Source organism: Balaenoptera physalus (assembly GCF_965194825.1).
Source record: "Balaenoptera physalus genome assembly, chromosome: 14".
NCBI lineage: Eukaryota > Metazoa > Chordata > Mammalia > Artiodactyla > Balaenopteridae > Balaenoptera > Balaenoptera physalus.
The window spans coordinates 11,557,073-11,581,416 of NC_138893.1; the positions used below are offsets into that span (position 1 = coordinate 11,557,073).

The window sequence follows — 24,344 nt, forward strand, 5'->3', positions numbered from 1 at the left end:
GGCATTGACATATACGCACTACCAAATGTAAAATAGGTAGCTAGTGGGAAGCAGCCGCAGAGCACAGGGAGATCAGCTCCGTGCTTTGTGACCACCTAGAGGGGTGGGATAGGGAGGGTGGGAGGGAAATGCAAGAGGGTGGGGATATGGGGATATATATGTATACGTATAGCTGATTCACTTTGTTATCCAGCAGAAACTAACACAACATTGTAAAGCAATTATACTCCAATAAAGATGTTAAAAAAACAAAAAACAAAAAACCAAGCTCGTGGACTTCCCTGGTGGCACAGTGGTTAAGAATCCGCCTGCCAATGCAGGGGACATGGGTTTGATCCCTGGTCCGGGAAGATCCCACATGCCGCGGAGCGACTAAGCCCGCTTGCCACAACTTCTGAGCCTGTGCTCTAGAGCCTGCGAGCCACAACTACTGAGCCCACGTGCCACAACTACTGAAGCCCGTGCACCTAGAGCCCGTACTCTGCAACAAGAGAAGCCACGGCAATGAGAAGCCCACGCACTGCAACTAAGAGTAGCCCCTGCTCGCCACAACTAGAGAAAGCCTGCGCGCAGCAACAAAGACCCAACGCGGCCAAAAATAAATAAATAAATTTATTTTTTAAAAAACCAAGCTCGTGGTTTGCCATGATTGTCCCTGTGAACAAGAGGCTCAAAGCTCACCCGGAAGTAGCCCTGAGGGACTTGGGGGAGGGTATCCCCATTTTCACCCCCTGAAGGCAAACCCCAGGCGTGGCTAGAGGGAAGCACCTGTGCTTGGCGTGTCACCCCCTGACCCCTGCAGCACATGAGGTCACAGTGCCCAGCCTCGGAGGCCCGCCATACATGCCCAGCCTGACTCCGAGTGCTCCTGGGACGTGTCCTGCCCAAGGTGGGCTGGGGGCTGCCCGGGGAAGGTACCCGCTGCTGAAGAGCAGAGCTGACCTGGCTGACTTAAACAGTGCGGGCAGAGCAACTTGCCAGGAAGACCCCATGAACAGCAGACACTTGCAGTTTCCCCAAGGGAAGCGAATATCCAACCCTTCCCCTTCCCAACTTGCGCATATATCTAGGCAAGGTCCCTGAGAAGGCTTGAAAATGCAATGCCTCACCCCGACCCCAGAGGTAGCACACGCACTGAATTCAGGTGTAGCTCACTGATACCAACTCTTTCCTAAGACTGGGATATGGGGGGAGGGAGGAGACAGCCACTCGAAGGAAAAAAAAAATCAACCTCCTAAAGGTAGGAAATGAGAAATAGGTAAGCAGTTGCAGGTTAGTGCAAAGTGATGTTCTGAAAAGCATGTATCCAACAGCGCGGGATTCCATTCCTGCTTCCCCACCTACTAGCTGTAGGTCTTGCACAAATCCATCCACCTTTCTGGGCCTGAGTCCTCATCTCTAGGATGGGGGGTAATGGTACCAGGACAGCTACTGGTGGCCTTCTGTGGGCCCGCCGAGTGCGGAGCCCACAACTGCCCTGCTAGCCCCCGTCTTCCTCTCACTGGTTCTCAGCCTCACTGTAATAAACATGAGCTCGCGAGGGGATACAGGGTCCTCGGAGACCATCACACAGAGGTCCCAGCTCTAGGCTGCCGTCCCAGGGACACAGCAGAAGCTGGGCTCACTCTCAGAGCCCACGGGCTCCTGTCTGACTGGGCTCCTTCGTTCAGGCAAAGTGAGGGCCTGGAACTGAGGGGTCTGCTTTCCTCTTCCTGCTGCCGGTCCCTTCCCAGCCCCCCACCTGGCCCACCTGGCCAGCTCTAGGGAGACTCAGCCACTTCCCCTCTGCCTCCTGGGAGGAGGAGTCCGGGGCTGAGGCTGTCTCTCTCTGCTCCCCCACTCCAGCCATGGGAAAGCAAGGTCCTCTGTACTCCTGCCCGACGCCCGCTGGGTCTGAGTAAGGCACAGCTCTCCGGGGCCGCCGGGGCCGGGGGGCTCTTCCTTCTCCTGGGCTCTGCCTCAAGTCCCCGGACTGGGGGGAAAGAAGACGTTTCCAGGCTGCTGGTGGCTTTTCGCTCACCTGCTGGCCCTGCCACGGAGCGGGGCATCACTTGGCTGGTGGGCTGGGGAAGGCTCAGAGCGAGGCAGGGAGGGGGGGGAAATGTCTCAGCCTGCGGCAGCCAACCCTCTCCCGCCTCCGGCAGCTGAGCAACGCCTCTGGTCAGCCTGGGGGCGTGGGGGGGGGCGGCGATGGGATGCTCCAGACCCAGGAGACTCAGGACAGGCCTGGAAGGAGCCGAGGAGCCCGGGAGAGAGGCAGCCGGGTGGGAAGCCCGCAGCATCTCGGGGCAGCCGGGCGGCCGAGTCGCCAGCCCCACAGGCGCGCGGCGCTGCCCGGGGGCCACAGGTAACAGGGTGCCGGGCTCCCGCTCCAGGCCCCGCCGCCCCGGGCCGTTACCTTCCACTTTGGTGAGGGTCAGGACCGGACTGTTGCAGGCGCTGAGCGGGGCCACCCGGGCCGAGTGCTTCTTCATGATGAGCCTTCCGCCTGCAGGAGCGCCGCCGCCGATCGCCTACATGCTGGGGCCGGCTGGAGCGCGCCTCGCGGGCCCGGGGGCCTCCTCCGGGGAGGAGCGCGAGCGGCTGGCCGCCCCGGCCCTGCGTTCCCGGGCTGCCGTCTCCGCGCGGGGCTCACTGCGGCGGCCGCCCCGCGGAGCGCATCGTCTCCGGCCGCGCAGCCACTCCGCACCCGCGCGCACAGCCTCCCGCTCCGAGGTTGCCGCAAACTCCAACGTCACGTACAAGTGCGCTCCCCGCTCCCACCCCGCGGGCTCACCTGCTCCGCCCCCCGCCCGGGGCCGCCCAGCCCCGCAGCCCGGCTTCCTCCCTCGGAGCCCGGCCCCGGGTGCAGCCTCCGGTCGGGGCAGCAGGCCGGCCCGCAGCTCCCCGGCCGCCCCTGCCCTTTCCTGGGACCAGCGCAGGGGAGGGAGGCCCTGCAAACTTAGCCTCAGCGCTTCACAAGTTTAAACGGGGAGTTGTTCGACTTCGGACGGAGAGTTGCCTCCTCCCTGCGCAAATTCCTGAATTATTGGTTTACGGGAAGACTCAGAAAAGAGCGAAGCTTCCCGCGGCTGGCATTCACTTCTTTGAATGAGTCTAGGGCACATTGTCTGCCTGACCCCGGTGGACAGCTCTTTTTTCTTTTGGAGACGATGCCAAGTCCAGAGAAGCAGGGCAGCCACAAGAAAGCCAAGGCTTGAGATTTCTGCCCCTGCCCCTGCCCCAGTCCGGAGAGGCCAAACTCCCTGGGAAGCGGGGAAAGCTTCATTTCCGCCCAGATCCCAGGTTTGTGCTGCAGCTTTTGCCTCTGCAGGCACTGGTCTCACTGCTCCCACTCAGACCCACCTGTAAGCCACTGACCAATGATGCTTGATAAAAAGCGATGACATACCTCTTGCATCACTAGCTGGGCGATCCCTGAGTGACTCCCTGGTACCCAGGGCGTTTATCCCATGATAATGCACCATCAGAAACACCCTGCCATCATCTCTGCAGGTAGGATGCACAGGACTTGTGTGGCCCCCGAACTCCAAGGGTTTTATGGGCATCTCATTCACGCATGCGCAGCCATCAGTTATCCGTTTTGGTCTCAGTCTCCACTGGGAATCTGAAGGCTCCGTAGTGACTCAAGGTGGGTTTCGTTGTTATTGTTAAGTCCTTACCCAGAGTTTCGGAACCCCCCCCCCCCACTCTACCTGGTTTCCTGTCTCAAAGTTGATGTTCTACTCTGTGACGGCGTCCTCAGCACCCATAAGGGTAACTCAGTGGCATGGCAGAGGCGGAGAATGACCTCAGAGCTACAGGGTTTCCCTAGCCTGGCACCTACCAGCTGTCTCTGGTGACATCCACCTGCATGCTCCCAGGTCTCTGGTAGAAGTGGTTGCTGCCTCATCATTATAGCCAAGGAAAGGTTTTTAGGGTCTCCTCAGAGCCCTCTAGTGGTGGCCTCCACGCTGTGCGCCTCTCACAGGGAGCTTGTCCCCAGATCCCGAGATGACATTACAGTAAGTCACTAAGCCATTCCCTTCCTCGTAAATATTAAGCACAAATAAGCTTAAAGCAAAAAAAAGCAAAAACAAACCAAAAAAAAACCTCTTCTATAATATTCTTATGTGTTATTTCATCAAGTTCATCAATCAACATTTACTACATACACAATAACTAAAATAAATATCACATCATAACAGTACCCATTTTTTGAGCACTATGTATCAAGTACTGTGCTAAGAGTTTTACATAAATCATTTCATCTTCTACTCACTAAAGCTCTGTAAAAATCATTGTTACCTTGTTTTACAGATGGGGAAACTGAGGCTAGGAGAGGTTAACTAAAATGTCCCAGGTCAACAGGCTGAGCAGGGATTTAAATCCCAGTCTGAACGAATCAAAAGCCTGCACTTACCACTGCTCTGCTATTCTCTTACATTATAAATGTAAAATGCAAAAATTCCACGTAACTATTCCAACTGAGGTGGGAGACACAACTAATCCCTAATCCATCTCCTTTCATTTGAATGTGGTTTTGGAAAAGTTCATCATGCTCACGCTTTTCTGAACTGTCCACACTCATTCTACGGCACAGGTCACAACCACACCGTCCAATAAATATCTGTCTGATTGTTTTTTACGTATCTACTTTCCATTTATCGCAATGTTATGTACAAGCCAAATAGGTAATTAAATATTATCAGTATTAAATACCCCTGTCATTAATTTCACTCATTAATTAACTGTTACCTAAACCTTTTTTCCCCCTGCAGGATACCCCAGGACCTTATGATACCTGAGAGATCATCACCTCTTCGTGGCTGTCAATTTCTGCTTACCAAGGAGGCGGTACCAACTCTCAATTTCCTCCCCTTAATTTTAAGTACTCAGTGTTGTTCTTTTTTTCTGTATTCAACTCGATCAGCCTTGAGTGCTCCCTCACGTTGTGTTCCAAACAAACAAACAAAAAAACTTACTCTCCCTCCTGAAATAAAAAACAAACTTCCTCCACTCCATTTTAAATCAGGAGTCCCTGCTGATTTCCATACGAGTACTGGTACCCCTCAGCGTACATTTTTTTTGGGGAGTAGGTGTGATGCGGAGGCATGTTTAAAAACTTACATCCATAAAATTATTCTAGAAAGTTAACGGTGAACTGGTGCATGAGTACACACTAGTATTTTGAGAATTCCAACAATTAAAACTCTATACCGGAGTTAGGCTATAATGATCTAACTCAGGGATATCTAGAAAATCACCAAGTTCCCCACTTAACATCTGAATCTCAAATGACCAAAAAAAAAAAAAAAAAAAAAAAAAGGTGCTAATAATTCTTTCAACAAAGAGAGAGACATGATCCCTGAAATATCAATGGAAACAACTTTGTCTAAGTAATATGCAGGCCAGAGGATGGGGCATTTGACCTCTGACCTCCATTTCTCTTTGGAGGGTATGAGTGTGAGCTAGTAACTGAAGGATATCACTGGGCATCCACCTGTCTTAAATTTAGTATTACAGGGATTTATCTGAAAGGAGATCTGGGGTGACTTTTCAGGTCATATTCATTACCAGGTCTTCCTTGTCATCTTCTGAAAACGTATGGTACGGTGGTTCGCCCATCAAAGCCAAGCCTTTCCTTAGCTCTACAGGAGACGGCAGCTGTTCTGATAGAAGCCTGTTCTTCGTCACTAACCCCACTCCCTTGTTTGTTTTTCTCTTTTCATCAGTGCAGTTGAGGAGGGGGGATATCTAATGGCAGTTTGTGGCGGCCTGGTATGGTGTGCTCATAAAGACGAGATGGTCTTTGTGTCCTTAGTATTACAGCCCGATCACTGAAGTTAAGTTCACCGAATAGATACGAGGGTACAAGGCTTGGATGCAGAACTTACACACCACCAGCCTGAGTGTTACACCCCCTGGCCTGCCCCCAACAGCGTCTCTACCGTCTCCCCACTTGCCACTTGCAAACCAGAGAGGAAGAAGTAAAAAGAGGGGGCCCAGAGAAGAAAGGAGGTGTAACAGCCAGTTTTTCCTACCACCAAGTGGCTCTATTTCAATTGCAACCCAGCGGTGGGGATCCACCCATGACCCTTTAGGAAGAAAAAGGCAGATAAGCCTGGGGTGAATCACCAGGAAGGGGTTGCTCTGCAGGGCCTGGCTGATTCCTCAAATTCTGGACGCTCACCATGCTTCCTCCTGGCCCTGGGCTCCCGGCTCTGGGCTTACACTCAGGCTCCAGCCTCCCTAAATGACTCGTGTTGCCCAGATAACCTGTTCTGCCTTCCTGAGCAGACTCGTACTTCTGCCATCCATGGGGGTCATCGGCCTATTCTTTCCTCTGTGCTGGTATATGAATACCTATAGTCCGACTGTACTATTCCAAGAAGGCATCCAATCTCTTTGGTGGGGTTAAGTGGTACTTATGATTCTCTTGAGGACAAGACAGCATGGAAAATGTCTTGAACAACAGCCAAGAGCTTGAGTTTGAACTCCAGCCTTGCCAATTGGAGTGGCCAACCTTCAGTGGTCACTCAGCCTATTTTGGCCTCAGTTTCCTAAGTTGGGCCCGAGAGGGTTTTCAAACTGTGTTTCCTGGTCTCTATGCAAAGCAACTCTACTTTTACCTGTCGGGGTTCCATGTTAGATTTGGTTTATAAAAATGTTGTCACTGTAAAAAGAAAGTTCTGAAAACCACTGACTCTATAGTTTCCAAGATCCTGTTTGGCTTTAAAATTTGGGGTGTGTGAAATTATCTTCTTATATAAGACAATTGTCACTGCCTCCAAAGATCTTAAGAGGCTCTTATTCTTTGTGAATATCTCCACTTAGTTAAGTAGACTCTTGCTTTAAGTGGTTTTCTCACTTTTTGGACAAAGCTAGAAACACATTTACATTTGTCAAAATTCATAAAGTTGTATAGTAAAAAGGATGAATTTTACTGTTTGTAAATTATATATCATTTTTAAAATTGGGAAAATATGTTTTACATATACAAACATATATATAACCGATTTTAATATTTAATAAAACATACCTTTTACCATGTTTTGGCTATTCTATTCTATTCTTTTTCTATTCATTTGGTTCTATTCTTTTGTGTTCTTTCATTGCAAAAAAACTGCCGATTGTGATCAACTTAGTTGATTTTATACCTTACTCGTGGGTCACAATCCGTGTGACTTGAAAAATATTGTTAACAATAATATTCTTTGTACGTGAAGATCTTTACTTAATCGGTTCAAAATAAATAATAAAAATTTAAAATCCAGCTAAGATTTTCAATAGCCAGAAAGCAGACCACTTCAATTAATTCACTCTGAAATATTAACAGTTTCATCATCGTCCTCCTACAGTATTAAGTAGTAAGAGTTATAAATTATTTTTGTGGTTACCAGCATTTAAAAATAATCACTTAAAGTAGTTCCAGGAACCAGAAATGGACTTTTACCCAAATAAGTCAGTCTGCAGCATTCAGAAGCTTTCAGAGTGGAGCAAACATTGGTATTTCCAACAGGAGAGAAAGTCTAATGATGAAAAGAAATGAACTCTCATGCACTGGGCAGCTCATTGCCCTGATCTGGCAGGAATAATTGATAACCTTTTTCAATCACTTCAAGTGCAAGTGCAGGAAACAAGATGGTGGCCTTCCCCATCTTCACATCTCCCTTCTCTTCTTCAGCAATGTGTATGACCAGGATAAAGTCAGACTCGTTGGGGTTCCATAGGATTTCTCCTCTTTCTCTAAGGAGGAATGTCAAGGTTGGATAACTCCAGGCAGGACATCAAGAGGCCGGATCACTGGATGTCACCAGTGGGCTTCCAGACACATCCTGTTCAGGCACCTCCAAGCCTGCTCCATGGTGACTAGACAACAGCTGCCCCTGTGGTCATGCCGGGCCCAGAGCTGGGAGCATGATGAACGATGGGGGAGGCACAGAGGTGGGAACAGGGTGTCCGGTGGTTTCCTTTGTGGATCCTAGGCTGTCCTGTGCTCAGGGAGAGCAGCACAGCTGGGGGCGCTCCTAGGTGGGCGCCTGGGTTAGCCTGGGGCTCCCTCTCCTGGGACTCCAGAGACCTAGCTAGGTGCCAGCACAGTTGAGGGGTGTAGAGGGACCACACAGTGTCTGGTCCCCGGTCGGTACTCAAGAAATGATTGTTCTCTTCCACCTTGGGAAATGGACATGCCAGCTGCCACGAACTCCTTCCAACACCCTGAGTCAGTACAGAAAGGGGCACTGCTTCTAAATGGTTTCATTAGGGCAAGTTGTTCAACCTCTCCAGGCTCAGCCATGTCATCCTTAAAACGGAGATAATAATAGTAGATACCTTATGGTGTTGTTGTGAAGAGTAAAGGAATTGATACCATGGTAAGGGACTGCGATAGTCTGTGGCGGATGGCAAGCACTCAGGACACATCAGGCACTATTTTCAGTCTCTCCCGCTAGGTTCTCTAATGGGGAGGGGCCATCTCTGTTTTGTTGTATCTCCGGGGCCGAACACAGTGTATGACTTATGTAGTAGCTGCTCAAAGCGGGAAGGAAGGCAGGAAGGAATCAAGGGGGAAAGGAAGGGAGGGAGGGATGGAGGAAGGAGGGAAGGAAGGAAAGATGGAAGGGAGGGAGGAAGGAAGGAAAAAAGGGAGAGAGGGAGGGAGGGAGGAGAGAGGGAAGAAGGGAGGAGGGAGGGAGGGAGGGAGGGAGGGAGGGAGGGAGGGGGTAATTCACAGGACCCAGAGTTCAGAGTCTTCTAGAATTGTCGGCTTCACCCTCCTCCAGGACTGTGCCTCCTGCCGGCGTGGTACCAGGGGTGACTAACCGCGCTGGCTGATTCCCCTGTGCCCAGGGCTCTCTGGCCCTCACTGGCTTCATCTCAGAGGAAGTGCTTTAGAGACCGGGACAGTGGACTCAAGGTGAGGCGCCAGATCCGATGGCATTTAGCTCAGAAGTAGCCGCCTGCCGTTTTCCAGGTGATTCATCGACCACAGCTGGCCTCCTGTCCGGTCCCTTTGCTCTCCCGCCTCTGCGGGGTGGGAGCGAGGATACTGACCTACACCACGTCCCTGTCAACCCCCGGAGCAGACTCCCTTGGCTGGTGTTTGTTTCCAAGGGTGAAACAAGGGGACTGGCCTTCAGACTCGGCTTGAAAAGAGGAAAGGTGTATGGGTTTGGGAAGGAGCCACTCCACTCTTGAGCGCAGGGCAGGGCAGCACCCACAGGCAAGGATGCCGTTCCACGAGGACCATTCAAGTTGGGCGGACAGAAGTTCAGAAGTTCTGATTTCTGAGATGGGGGCCTGCTCTGACTCAGAACGCCCTTTGCATTTGTCCGAGGCAGTGGTCACCTCTGCCCTGCCCTGCAGTTATTTGTATTCTCTTTTCAGCTTCCTGCTGGGCTGTAAACCCTGTGAGGCAGGGACCTTGCCCACGAACAGGGCCTACGTAAGCATCATGGAGGGAAGGAATGAAAGATCACCAGGGAAGAAAGAGCTGGAACTTGCCAGTGGTGGAGACAGACAAGAAGCTGACTCCAGAGCAGCAGATTCAGCACGATTGCAAGAGGCAGGTTCTGTCAGCATGGGTGTCCTGAAGCAGCCCCTGCAGGAATCAGGGAAATCCTGCCCCTTCGTCCAAGGAGCTCCAGGCACCACAACTTCCTGTGTGCTCTTCACGCCACCCCTGACCCCCGCTGGCTTCTCTCCTCTCCTGAGGACCTGGCTCTCCCCCTCGGTTCCTCGTTTAGGCTGGTGGATCCAGGAAACAGCTCAGGCCCCCTGGATCTTGGGCCCTCCACACATCCTAGAAGTACCAGAAGCCTCCAAAGATCATGGGGTCTGTGTTTCCCTAGAAGGGTGGTGCAAGGGGGCGGTCACTGAGCATCACACACAGGAGCCTGAGAACAACTCAACACGCCTGCTGCTTGCCTCCCCACGTCTTCCCAGTGCCAGCAGCTGCTACACGCCCCCCACCTGCCCCTTCCTCTACCCCCCGGCTCCAGGCCCCCCATCCCTGCCAAGCAAAACGTCCTGGGAAGTGTCTTCTGTTGACCTGACCCTGGAATTCCTGTGCCTAAAATCCTCCTCCTTGCTAGATCGGTTTCCCTGAAGTCCTGGTCTGGCTCTTTTTTTCCCTGAGGACAAACTTTCCTCCGGCTATTGGTGCCCTCTGCTTCCACCCAAAGAACAAACCACATTGCGCCCAGAAGGTTTCACTCTTGGCCAAGCTGCTGTCTTCAGAAGCCCTCAGGCCCTGCCCTGGCTTCTGGCTGTTTTCTGCCACCTCAGTCTCTGGTTTCAGAGAAAGGGGGGCCCTGGTGGAGGCCAGGAAAGCCAGGTTCTTGGCTGGGGAGGGACCGGAGCGTGGCTCTAGCATTCCTGCTCTCTGGAACTCACGCTTACCAATCACTTCGCTGAAAGGCTTCAATGAAGCGCATATTCTGTTCCTGGGGGCGTGCTCCCTGCTCGGTGACAATGAAGGTGAGTTCTGCCCAGTGACACCCCACGCATGACATGCTGAGGCCACATCTCAGAGCACAGCTGACCGAGTGCAGTGGAACTCTGTGAGCTCCCTGCGTGACAGTGACAACTGTGCCTGTCAGAGATGATTACCAAATGATCCACTGGCCCAAAAGTATAAAGTGCTCCAAAGAAACAATTGTGTCTTCCCCCAAAGCACTGAGGATGGCCCTTTTCTCCCTTGTTTTGTGTAAGATATCTATTGACCTGTACTGGGCATATGGGGGCCCGGTTGCAGTGGTCACCAGACATGCAGGTGCAGGACAAAGGGAGAAAGATGTTCCACAATTTAATCAGATACAAGGAACACACCTCTTTTTTTTTGCAAAAGCAAACCAACCAAAATCCTGCTTAAGGCCAAGTCTGTTCTTTGCTTGGGGGCTGAAAGAGAAGGTCCCACCAATTTTGGACAAAAGCAAGAAGAGGCCAGAGGTCTGGAGGTTACCTCCTGCTCCTGACTGAGGCAGTTAGTTACGCCTTCCCACCCAAATGATTGGCTAATGTAGAACAAGGGGACAAGCCCCAAGGTTTCCCTAGAGCTCTGGTGGCGTTTGGAGGGTTAAATGCATGTATGGTTGTTCCTAAAATTATCTTGCTGGTATTAGAGTATTTCTGCCTTGTGGATTCCAGAACTATGTTCCAATGAATAACTCCTGGTCACTTTGACAAAGGTGAGCTTCTCAGTGCTTCAAGGGCACATCTGAGGCAATGGATTAGGGAACAGCCCAAAGCACTCGCTGGTGAGACCACTAGGCTTGGTTTAGGTTCGCCATAGCACGTCAACACAAGTATGATCTTCTAGCCAAAGGGAACGTTTTGAAATTATCTAGACAAAATTTGTTCTTGGATTTCTGTCAGTCCCCACTTTGTTTTTAAGATGATTGTCTTTGCAAGTTTCGCATACTTTGGAAGTTTCGATGGGAGCAAAAATATACCCTTTCTGAAAGCTGGCAGAATCTATTGAAATTCCTACAAAATAAAAGCTTTTACGGCTTATTACCCACTATTTCCATTTTTAGGAATTTCCCCCAAGAAATCATCTGATGTGAATAGAGATATATTACAAAGATGTTCATCCAAGTTTTCTTCTTAATAAGTAAAAAGTTGGAAACAACCTAAATGTTCAACCACAGGGAAATGGGAAATAAAGTATGGTGTACTTACACAAAAGAGTTTAACACAGCTGATAAAACAAGTTGTTCAATAACACAGGGAAAGTTCTAGAGAAAAAACAAACTACACATTTCATCCAATGTGATCTTTACATACACTACATAGTTCCTTCATCTGTAGACCATGTCATTCATATATATATATTATATATATAATATGTTATATATATAACATATGTTATACATATAATATATATGTTATATATATTCAGAAAAAAAATAAATAGGCTACCACTTTTTCCCCATTTTTTTCTACCCACCACAAATAAAAACAGTGATTCATTCACTTTCTCCGTGACACTTCTCTAAGGGAGAAGGTTGTTCAGTAGAGGACGGGATTGAGACCAATCTTGATGTTTAAGAATAGTTTAAAGGGTCTAAAAATGTGTCTCTTGTAAACATACAAACGCTAATAATAACAGGAAAAGTCTTCATGTACAGGAGTGCATAAAATAATGGTGTGGTTGGTTTTTCTTTTAAAATATTTAGACAATTTTCTATTCTTTTTTATAGAAAATCTTTTTACATCCGTGCTTTTAAAGCCATTGTTCCTCTGTCTTTGCAGAAGTGTCTATTATAATATCAAAAATAAATATACAGTTCTGTTCTCTGTATTTTAAATATTTTGCTTTCTCACATCCTTTTTATATCCTTGTTGTATAAATTTTCAGAACATGCTAGTAATGAGCAAAGAGAAGGTAGGAATGAGAAAGGTGCTTTAATAACAGCATTGACTTCTTCCTGCAGGAGGGAAGGAATGCAGACCTTGAAAGCTCTTGAGTTGGTGAGAGGCACTGGTGCCCCTCCTACCTGGGTGGAGATCTCCTGGGCTCATCAATGACCAGTTGCCTTGACCTGACTGCTTCTGCCTTTGCGCCAATCTCAGTGAAATCTTTCCCTGTCCTCTCTCTCCCTCATCTTTTCATTCCTGCTTCCATGTAGCTTTAGAGTTTGCCCTTGAGTGTACATGAGTGAAAAGGCTAATGGGTCAGCATCTGTCTTAGACGGGAGGATGGCCATCGCCTTGCATCCTGGCTGGGCTCCTTGCTGCCCCATCACCTCAGTTTCAGGGCACGGGGTAGAAATTATTATTAGACATTATTTTATTAATGGATTTGTGTATACCCATTACATATTGTTTATTAATACAAATACTTCTCAGCTTGGATTTATTTGGTCTGATCCAGTCTCTCTACTTCCTGAAAGCTCAAATGTACAAAGTGTGACACAATTCACTCTCCCCTCCTTCTCTCAAGCTTGATTTCTTTCCTTGATGCTGTCTAAAACATGCCCCTTTCCATCTCCACCTCACCCCTCCTTTAAGCCCATTCTTCTTGTAAAACTATAAAAATGGAAACAAAAAACCAGACCATCAAAAGGAAACCATCATGCAAAACTATAATCCAAAAAGATACGTGCACCCCAATGTTCACAGCAGCACTATTCACAATAGCCAAGACATGGAAACAACCTAAATGTCCATCGAAAGATGAATGGATAAAGAAGATATGGTACATATATACAATGGAATACTACTCAGCCATAAAAAAGAATGAAATAATGCCATTTGCAGCAACATGGATGGGCCTAGAAATTATCACACTAAGTGAAGCAAGTCAGGAAGAGAGAGTCAAATGCCATATGATATCACTTATATGTGGAATCTAAAATAGGACACAAATGAACTCATCTACAAAACAGACTCACAGACATAGAGAACAGACCTGTGGTTGCCAAGGGGGAGGGGGGTGGGGGAGGGGGGTGGGGGAGGGATGGAGTGGGAGTTTTGGATTAGCAGATGCAAGCTATTATTCTCTATAGAATGGATAAACAACAAGGTCCTAATGCACAGCACAGGGAACTGTATTCAATATCCTGTGATAAACCATAATGGAAAAGAATATGAAAAAGAATATATATATATATATAGTTGAATCACTTTGCTGGATACCTGACACTAACACAACATTGTAAATCAACTATACTTCAATAAAAAAACTTTTCTTTAATTAAAAAAAATAAATAAAATAATTAAAAAAGGAAACTGTCACGGACACTTGCATTCAAGTCTTGAATTCCCTGCTTTTGGTGGTGAGAACCAAGCCTGGTACAGCTCTGTGAGGGACCCAACTTATGGGAAACATGAGAGCAGCTCATTGATTTTTGTTTTAACCTTGACTGCTTATTTAAAGTGAGCTGGCATCAAATGCTCTATTGATAGCAGTATTCTAATTTGGGATGAGTAGCAGCCTAAAACATCTAAGACATGATGACTCTGCTTGAAAATCCGTCCCCGGCAGTGGCATTCGCAGAATTTAAGGCACACTTCACCTGTGGCCCTGGAAGCATTATTTGGTTCATTCATGAGATGGGAAAAATAAACCACAGAGGGTTCAATTCAACTATCCTTGGAGCTAATTGAAGATAACAAAAAAAAAAAAAAACCAAAAGGATAACTTAAGGTGTTAGCCTAAACTGGAATAAAAAAAGTCACTTTCATTGCAAAGTATTTATCCACAACCCTGCCCAGAAATGATATAGGTAAACATAATTTGTCTCCACCCAGATACATATTTATAGGAAACCTCTCTATGAATCTGAATGGTCGTGACAGAATCAAGCTGGGATTTGGAAAGCATGTATCTAATCCGATTCACAGCTGGGGCCTCTTTTGGATTTTGGCAAAAGTTCAGTCCTGCTTGGGCTTTGGGTATGGCTTACAGATGACACCCCAAGCCCAGTGCAAGTGATTAAGAGCAGGGACCTTCTGGGGTAGAAAGGGTTTTGGAAATCATCTAGTGCATCACTCTTAATTTGGGCCAGGAAGGAATAGAACTAACAGGAATGCAGAGAAACAAAAGACTACGGCTATTCTGGGAACACTAAATAGAGGCAACCTAAATATACCTCCAGAAGTGCACAAGGGCCAAAATGAGGAGGTCTGTCTTGCAGCTGCTGCTGCTAGGAAGCTGGGAGTATTTTAGATCGATGGGACCCACCTGCATTTCAGAGACTCTTCTAGAGGTAAAATAAAGAGGCTATTCTTTCTTGGACTTCAATTTTAAACTTTGGACGAGATTCAGGAACATTCTAAGGCCTTTAAAGTGACTCATTTTTAGGAAAGGAAGTTGTGCCTCTAGGAAAAAAAAAATTCAATCTTAAGAAAAAAAAGACAATATGAGTGCTTCCTAGCTCCACATGGAAGTTCTCTGGGAGATGCGGGTTTCACAAGGTGAAATTAGGTGAATTAGAGCATCTGGTAAGGCGTTTTGTCAGAAAGGAAGACACAGGAAAAATAGCAAACTCATATGCTTCTCACCATCAAGAAAGTGAAAAGATAACAAATAGAATGGGAGAAAATATTCCCAAACCACATATCTGATTAGGGATTTTTATCCAAAATATATAAAGAACTCTGATGAGTCAATAATAAAAAGACAACTCAATTTAAAAATAGGTAAAGGTGATTTAAAAATGGGCCAAAGAATACCTCACCAACAGATACCTCACCAAAGAAGATGTACAGATGGCAAATAAGCAGATGAAGAGAAGCTCCATATCATATGTCATCAGGCAAGTACAAATTAAGACATCGCTGAAATACCTTTATACATCCATTAGAATGGCCAAAATCTGAAACACTGACAACACTGAATACTGGCGAAGATGTGGAACAACAGAAACTCTGCTATATTATTGGTGGAAATGCAAAATGGTACAACCACTTTGGGAGACAGTTTGGCAGTTTCTTTCAAAATGGAACCTACTCTTACCATATGATCTGGCCATCGTGCTCCTTGGTATTTACTGAAAGAAGCTGAAAACTTATGCCCACACAAAAGCCTGCACACGGATGTTTACAGCAGCTACGTTCATAATTGCCAAAACCTGGAACCAACCAAGATGTCCTTCAGTAGGTGAATGGGTCAATAAACTGGTCTATCCAGACAATGGGATATTACTAAGTGAAAGAATCTGATGTGAAAAGGCTATATATTATAGGATTCCAACCATATGATATTATGGAAAAGGCAAAACTATGGAGACAGTAAAAAGATCAGTGGTTGCCAGAGATGAGGGGTGGTAGAAGGGGGGCAAAATGAATATTCAGAATACAGAGGAATTTCAGGGCAGTGAAAATACCCTGTATGATCTTATAATGATGGAGAGATGTCCTTACCCATTTGTCCAGCACCAAGAGTGAACCCTAAGGTAAACTATGGACTTTGAGTGATCATGATGTGTCAGTGAAGGTTCATTCTTGGTAAAACATGTACCACTTTGGTAAGTGATGTTGGTAATGGAGGCTATTTATGTGTCAGGGTCTGGGGTGTGTAAGAAATCTGTGTACCTTTCTCTCAATTCTGTTATAAACCTGAAACTGCTCCAAAACAATTCAATCTTTAAAAAATGAAAAAGAAAGAAGGGCAGAAGATCTGAATATCCGTTTCTCCGAAAAAGATATACAAATGGCCAACGAACGCACATGAAAAGATGCACAACATCAACAGACCTCAGGGAAATGCAAATCAAAACCACAAGGAGATATGACTTCACACCCATTCAGATGGCTAGAACCAAAAAGTCAGAAATAACAAGGGTTGGAGAGGATGTGGAGGAATTGAGAGGAAAACCTCATACACTCTGGTAGAATTGTCAAATGTGCAGACACTTTTAGAAAACAATCTGTCAGTTCCTCAAAAGGTTCAACATAGAGTTATTATTATTACCCAGAAATCCCACCTCTAGGTATGTACCCAAGAGAATGAAAACACATGTCCATGCAATGACATGTACATGCATGTTCATAGCGACATTGTTCATAATAGCGCCACATGGAAACATCCTAAATGGCCATCAACTGATGAATTGAATACAGAAAACTTGGGTGTATCCACAGAAAGGAATAGTATTCAACCGTAAAAAGGAATGAAGCGCTGATACATCCTATAACATCGATAAGCCTGAAAACATCATGCTAAGTAAAAGACTACATCTTGTATGATCCCATTTATATGAAATGTCCAGAACAAGCAAATTTATAGAGACAGAAAGTAGACTAGTGGTTCCTAGGGGGCTGGGGTGGGGGAAGAATTGAGGGGACTGCTAATGGGTGAGAAGTTTCTTTTGGGGGTGATAAAAATGTTCTGAAATTAAAGGTGGTGATGGTTACATAATTCTGTGACTATACTAAAAATCACTGAATTGCACACTTTAGGTGAATTGTGTGGTTTGTGAGTTACATCTCAATAAAACTTATTGAAAAAACTTAAAATCTTTAAAAATGCATCTTCAAATCTAATATAAAAGTTTGTTCTGAACTATAGTCACACATATCTATTGGTATCTATTATTAAATAGTAAGGTTCTTTCACAAAAGTATCAATCGTAGTTTACTGTGCTCGGTGGCATTGCGAGGTGACTTTGAAAATCACTTCTCTTGTTCCATTTTTTGGGACTGATTTTTCTTAAGCAAATACGTACTAAAAATGTTGTCATAAAAACAAACAAAAGATTGGTCAGGTTTTAAAACTGACTACATACAGTCTTCAGACCAAATGTTCAATACATCTACTCACTACCCGTATACTCCTTAGGCCTTTAACGTTCTTTTTTTTTTTTTAATATTTTTTTAGTTTAATTAATTAACTATTTTGGCTGCACTGTGGCTTAGTTGCGGCACACGGGATCTTCATTTTGGCATGCAGGATCTTTTTTAGTTGCGGCATGCGAACTCTTGGTTGCGGCATGCGTGCGGGATCTAGTTCCCCAACCAGGGATTGAACCTGGGTCCCCTGCATTGGGAGAGCGGAGCCTTACCCACTGGACCACCAGGGAAGTCCCAGGCCTTTCACATCCTTAAGCGTTTGTCCTCAGAGCCCATTAAGTCTCTAGAGATGATTATAATCCGTACCTAAATATTTCAGCTCCTGCCTCTGTGAAGCGGGCCGGTCCCTATCTCCCTGGCACGGTGGTGGGGAGGACTGAGTGGGAACCTACATCAATCAGAACTGCCCAGCAGTGCAGCGACGTGGCCTAGAGCCGACCACTTCATCCACTCATTGGCTGGGCAAGGTCGCCAGGTGCTGGCCTGGTTCCCCATGTGACTCTTTCAGCTCTGTCCCTCAGCAAAGTACAAGCCGCCCACATCATGGGTGTCAAGGGTGCTTGCAAATGGCCCAAAAATGCAAGAGTTAAGTCTAGGAATGCCAAGGGCTGCTGTAGATTTCCAACAAAAGTTCTCTCGTCAGTGCTTATCCCAGACTTAATTTTTCCCCTTTTCTATGTATGTTTTCCCTAAATGCCAAAATAGGGAAAATAATGCCAAAAAATAGGGACCCATTCTTCCCTGTTTTCTACAGTGCGTGATTTTCTACAGGATAATTACTTCTTTTTCTTTCTAGGAAATCAGAACATCTACCCCCTTCACAAAGGCAATCAAACTAGGCTGGACACATGCCTTCTACCAACCAAGCAGGAGGCTTCCCAAAGGAACTGGTTTATCAAAGCCACTCAGGACAAGGTTATACTGACCAAGCATAGAGAAAACACCTTACAGTGAGTCTTGCATGTTTCTCTTTTTCAAAATCCTTGAAGGCCACACACAGTCCAATCCAGATGATTTACTCTATATCCTGGGAAGTGCTAAACCAGCTCTCCAAAACTAAAAGCCCTGATGTGCAGCATTTTCCAACTGCCCTGACGTAAATACTGATGATGCGGTCCATTTCAGGCTTTCAATATGAGGTCACTGAACTTGAAATTGGGAGATGTGTACAATTGCCTCTTGTGAACTGGCATGAGCCCGCTTCGGCATACCACTAGGTGTATTTAAGAACACATGAATGATAATAAAATTTTAGGCCACCCAGGTCAGTGATTACAGCACCACGGTCTGAGTACATATCAGTAAGGGGGGTTAGTGAATCCACTAAAGCGTACTTCTTCAATCTTCATCAACTAAAGCGTACTTCTTCAATCTTAACTGCCCATTATGGTCCTCGGACTCTGAGGCGCACATGACCCCAGTTATCCATCACATTTTAACCCGCCCTGGGCCGGCTGGCTGCAACGGCGAAGACAGGGGAAACCCAGTCCTCTGACAGCTATATCGAAACCCAGTCTATCGTAGCTTCGACGTTCTTCCTTTCCGATGTGGCTTTTCATTAAATTCTGCTGATTCTCACGAATATATTTTAAACTGTCTTGTCCCTCCTCTGTCTCCACTCTCATTCATTTTCCAAAGCGCCCTGGCCGGCACGGTTGCTGGTTTCTTAACTGGTCCCCCGGCATTGAGTCCTAGCCTCTCACGGCCGCTCGCTGTCACCAGAGGGGTCTTGCGGAAACGTTAAGCGCTCCAGGCTCGGATGATCCCTCCTAACCATCACCCACCTGCCCTCTCCCTGCAGACCCGCTCAGCTTCCCTGCGCACCTTTCCTTCCTGTCTGTTGCTTTCTACTCCTCTGAGCTCAGCTTCAGTGTCACTTCCACCAGGATGCCTCCGCTGGCCCTCAGCCCTCTGGTCCATGTCTCACACACACACTCGTGGTGGTCGGCCGCCTTCTGCAGCATCCGTCACCCTTTCCCCAAACAGGCCGCCATGCACGGATTCTTCGAGCCTCGGCTCTTCCTGATCTGAGTGAGGTCCGGGAGGGCAGGAGTCTGTCCGGCCTCATCTCTAGGGCTTGGATGATGCAGGGCACAGGGGGAGCTGCTCAGTCACTGGCGTGAGGACAGGTGCGAGGCGCTGAGAAAGGACTCTGAACTTGTCCACTTAACCCCCCTGATTGCTCTCCATCATCTACAGCAGGAGTTTGCAACTCTGGCTGCTCACTGGATCACGTGAAAATACAGATGCCCAGACTCCTATCTCGGACCAACCAGATCATCTCAGGGAGGGAGGGATAAGGCATGCCTAGGCATCTGCATTCCTAAAGAGCAGCCCAGGTGACCCTGCTGCAGAATGAGGACAGAGGACCACGCACCTAGAGGATAAACCCCTACACCTCAGCCCTCCCCAGACTCCACACCCACCTCTCACATCCCTGACTTCTAGAACCAGCTGTATGACCTTGGAGATGCCTTTCTTCCACCTCCACCGCCCTCTGGATGGAAGACTCCTCCTCCGCACTTTTGAAGACCCAGATCAGATGCTCTCTTCTCTGAGAAGCCCTTCCTGATGCTTCCAGGTAGAGCTGCTTGCTCTCTTGCATGCTTCCAGCAACACTGTGTTGCATGTGCAGTTCCCAAAGTGTGTTCCTTGGAACTCTAGATTCTAGGGGTGGGGACTATGGGAGACGGGAAGGGCTGCCCAACAAATACCCACCCACTGCCCCCCAGAAGATCCACAGTGTACATTAGCTTATTAAAGGCTCTGAGAAGATCTGCAACAAAAACAATGAACACAAAACAAAAACCCGCTGAAATTGATTTAACCCATTGTCTCTTACACTTATTTGATCACGGGCCCATTTTCCTCAGCCCAACACTTAGGAATATTCCTCAGGAGTTACTGTAATTATTTGTTTAAACATAGTTCTCTTCCGGACTGGTCTCTGAGCTCCTGGAGGGCAAGGGTCATGTCTATTTAGCTTTCCCTCTTTGCTACTAGGCAAACTTTGAGCATTAGCATGCGTTTCTTGAACAAATTGTTGAATACTTTGTTACCTCTCGTGACTTTTCTCTGAAAATCTCAACTATCAGGATTTCCGGCATTTGCTTTTTCAAAATATTTGCTCAGAAGGGGGATGCTGAGTTTCTGCTCCGTTCCTACAAAGATCAACTCCACGGCAATTTAGAAACTGGAGTGTAATTCTTGCCTATTCCATCCAACTGTCGTGAATGTTTTATTCTCTTATCCATCACAGTTTCCCGGGAACAGTTTCACCTTTTAAAAGAAATACATAATCCTGGTAATCAACAGGAAAATGAGCAAAACGCCTTCCCAGGAACTCATTTCTTACTTCAGCAAAAGATGTTACTCAATACATTAGAACACCGATTGAGGGCTCTTCTATTTCCTTTCTTTTTCCTTGGAAAGGAAAAGATATTTCCTTTCTTTTTCCTCTGAAATCGCTCAGCTGCCAGAGTTGATACTCACTAGGTTAACCATCTACTAAAAATCTCTCCAGTGCCTCTGGGGTGTGAGTTGGTATCTATGTGTCAATACATCTTCCTGTGTTTATATTTACAGTGTGTTACAGGTGAGGGGAAAACCTGGAGGGCATTTCTAACAGCTCAATGTTAATGATGATCATGGTGTGTACAGGATATCAGAGAAGTAAATCTACCTTAATCTTGTTAAGAATAAAGAATGTGGGTGTCGTTCAGCTGCCTTGTGTTTTTCTGGTTGGTCTTTCATCACAACAGATGTGTTATTACTGCAAATACGCTCCCATTACAAACTGATGTTGGTTCTTTTAAAACTTCTGTTCTCTGGAATCAGTGATATTGAGTCAAGGTCAATGAAGGTTTGGAAGCATCTCTGCAGCTGCTCTTGAACAAGGACTGCAGTGTTCTCTGGGGGAGGCACGTGGCCTGATTTCACAGCCCGGAGTCTGCAGAGATGTCACCCTCCGCCCTGGGGTTCTTCATGGGTAAGAGAATGCCCTACATTTCTCCCTGCACCCACCTGCCAGCCTACACCAGGCTGTTTCATTCACTCCTTTGTTCCTTGATTCAATGAAGGTTTACTGAGCACTTACTTGTCGACTGAAAAGAAATATGTACAACCTGACAGTTGAGAGCTGTCTTATTCAGTGGAAGTTCTGAGGACTTGAGCCCAGGACACGGCATCTCAGAGAACTCTGGGAAACTGTTCGGAAGAGGTAAAGGGTGCGGGGGCAGGGAGAAGCCAGGATATAGAGGAGTTTTTGCAACAAAGACCAAGTAGCAGGAACCTCAAAAGATTACTGTTAATAAAAGAAAACCAGATAGCTTAAGTTAAAGAGTTTAGTGCTTTTAGTGCTTTTCTCTGTAATGGGCGGATGCAAGAGTCTGGGCTCACTGAAATCACTCCTTTGATATGCACCTCAGCTACCTGGGGCCAGCATCCTGTGCTTATTTCTCACCCTGAGTCTCCTCAAGGTGCACCGTCAGGGGTGACTGCAGCAGCTGACTGCTAGATGGGAGAGCATCCTGTTTCCATCCTGGGTTCCCCCAGGGCTCATGGTCAGGGCGGCTGTAATGTGATGGCTTGATGGCTGCAACATCCTTTGTTTACTGATACGGCAGGCAGGATTTTAGTTCACACAGCAGGCTCTGTGCTGGTGGCTGGAGCTTGACAAAGACTGTCCTTGACCAAAGTCCAGCCCAGCTCCCCTGAGCCCACTTCTACATCGGGCCCATAGAGACTAGAACAAACACTAACATACTTTTAAAAAAAAAATTTTTTTATTGAAGTATAGTTGATATACAATGTTGTGTTAATTTCTGCTGTACAGCAAAGTGACTCAGTCATACATATATATATTATTTTTCATATTCTTTTTTTTTAAAGATTTTTTTGATGTGGACCATTTTTAAAGTCTTTCTTGAATTTCTTACAATATTGCTTCTGCTTTACGTTTTGGTTTTTTGGCCGCGAGGCACGTGGGATCTTAGCTCCCTGACCAGGGATTGAATCCACACCCCCTGCATTAGAAGGTGAAGTCTTAACCACTGGACCGCCAGGGAAGTCCCCTCTTTTTCATATTCTTTTCCACTGACGTTTATCACAGGATATTGAGTATAGTTCCCTGTGTATACTTTCTAACAGCTCCAAGGCACATCCCTGCGATGACGCCCCTTCCCTTAAAGAGCCTGTCTGCGAAAACTCAAGGCTGCCCAAAGAATTTACTGTTTGTTCCAGCCAACCCCTGATGATACCCTGTCTCCTGGTCTCTGTGGGAGGGTAGGAGTCAGATTTCAGTAAGTGCCAGGTAACGAACCCAGACGGGTTTCTTAGGAACCACCCCCGTCCTGCATTTTCTAATTGTTCACTTCCCTGCCTCTACTGTCTACTGTCCTTGACGCCGCTGAGTCCCACACCACCCCTTTCCACTCACCTCTGTGTGAACTAAGAATGCCACCTGCCATATCAGTAAACAAAGGATGTTGCAGCCATCAAGCCATCACATTACAGCCGCCCTGACCGTGAGCCCTGAGAGAGGCCAGGATGGAAACAGGATGCTCCCCCATAAAACCATCAGATACTACAGCCCCCCGAACAGTGCACCCTGAGGAAACTCAGGATAGGAAAGCACAGGATACTGGCCCCAGGTAGCTGAGGTGCATATCAAAGGGATGATTTCAGTGAGCCCAGACTTTGCACCTTCCCATACATAGTAAAGCGCTAAATTCCGTAACTTGAGATTTCTTGTTTTCTTTTATTAACAGTAATCTTTTGATGTTCCGACTACCTGGTCTTTTGTTGCAAAAATTCCTATATATCCTGGCCTCTTCAGGAGAGTTTCTCAGCATTATCTGAGATGTTGTGTCCCGGGCTTAAAGCCCTCAGAATGTCTGCCGAATAGAACGTAACTCTGAACTTTTAGGTTGTGCTTTTTTTTTTCAGTCGACATCTGTACCATCAGAGTGGAGCTCAGTGCTTTCCCCTACCGTCAGCGGTCACTGAATAAAACCCGTTTTACTGCTTTTACTGACATCCAGCTGTGTTCATCTTGGACAAGATCAAGCACCTGCCCTCATGGGGCTTACACTTCAGCGGGAGACAGTGGAGAAGTAGAGCAGGAAGTGGGGTGACATGCTAGGTCTGTGGGGGTCAGGGAGGCTCCCTTTGAGAATGTGAAAACTCAGCTGAAACCTGAAGGAAGAATAAGCTAAGAGCTGGGAGAAGAACACTGCAGCCAAAGGAGACATGAGAAAAGGAGGTGCATGTCCCAAGAACAGAGCGAGCAAGACATGCGTCAAGAGGTGAGGCTGAAAGAGCAGGTTAGGGACCCAACCCACCTGGTCTTGAGGCCTCGATACCTCCGGATTATTAAAATGTCCCTTTATTTCCTTCTGCTTCTGGCCAGGGTCATGGTGGGGAGCCAAAAGTGCGGGAAACCAGGTGGAATAAAGTCAAATTTGAATCAAGACATTGTACTGTGGCAATGGGATGGAAATAAGGCAAGAGACAAATTTCTGGTGCAATAGTCAGGATCGTTGCACGCCTAGGGGAGGCTGGAGTGAAAGGGGTGCTGGGATGGTTTGGGAGTTCTTTGACAAAGACCGTCTTAGCAACTGCTCCCTGGAAGGCCTGGCCAGGACAGCCGCGGGGCAGAGAAAGCAGCAGAGAGAAGAAGGGTTCTGACCGCACGTGCCCTCTGGTCGCTCCTTCCCTTTCCAGCGGTGCACTTGCTTGTGGTTGGTCTTCCTTGCCTTTCTCAGAGCCGCGTGCAGTTTTAAGAGGCAGGAATGCTGAACTGTTGTTTTATCCCCTGCTTAAGAGAGGAGTGTCTCCAGCTCACTGAAAAGCTGGCAGGAAGGATGTTTACAGGGCTCCAGGCATATGAGCTCTTTCCAAACATGCAGACACTTTTTTTTTTTTTTTGGCTGCGACGTGAGGCACGTGGGATCTTAGTTCCCCGACCAGGGATCGAACCCGCCCCCCTCTGCATTGAAAGCACGGAGTCGTAACCACTGGATCGCCAGAGAAGTCCCTCTTGTCTGTCTTTCTAACTGCTCTTCTGC

General features: G+C 47.0%; 1 protein-coding gene across 3 annotated transcripts in view; it reads right to left on the minus strand.

The window, feature by feature from the left end:
- SLC35F3 (solute carrier family 35 member F3) overlaps positions 1–24,344 on the minus strand; it is a 321,149-nt gene that overhangs the window by 118,523 nt on the left and 178,282 nt on the right. Inside the window, exon 1 of one of the 3 annotated variants that reach the window (XM_082423007.1) lies at positions 2,399–3,879. The exons of the other annotated variants lie outside the window; for them this stretch is intronic. Coding sequence (XP_082279133.1) covers positions 2,399–2,474 — 76 coding nt within the window. The 5' untranslated portion in view covers positions 2,475–3,879. Of the gene's footprint in view, positions 1–2,398; positions 3,880–24,344 lie in introns of those variants that run through there. 3 annotated transcript variants of the gene reach the window in all.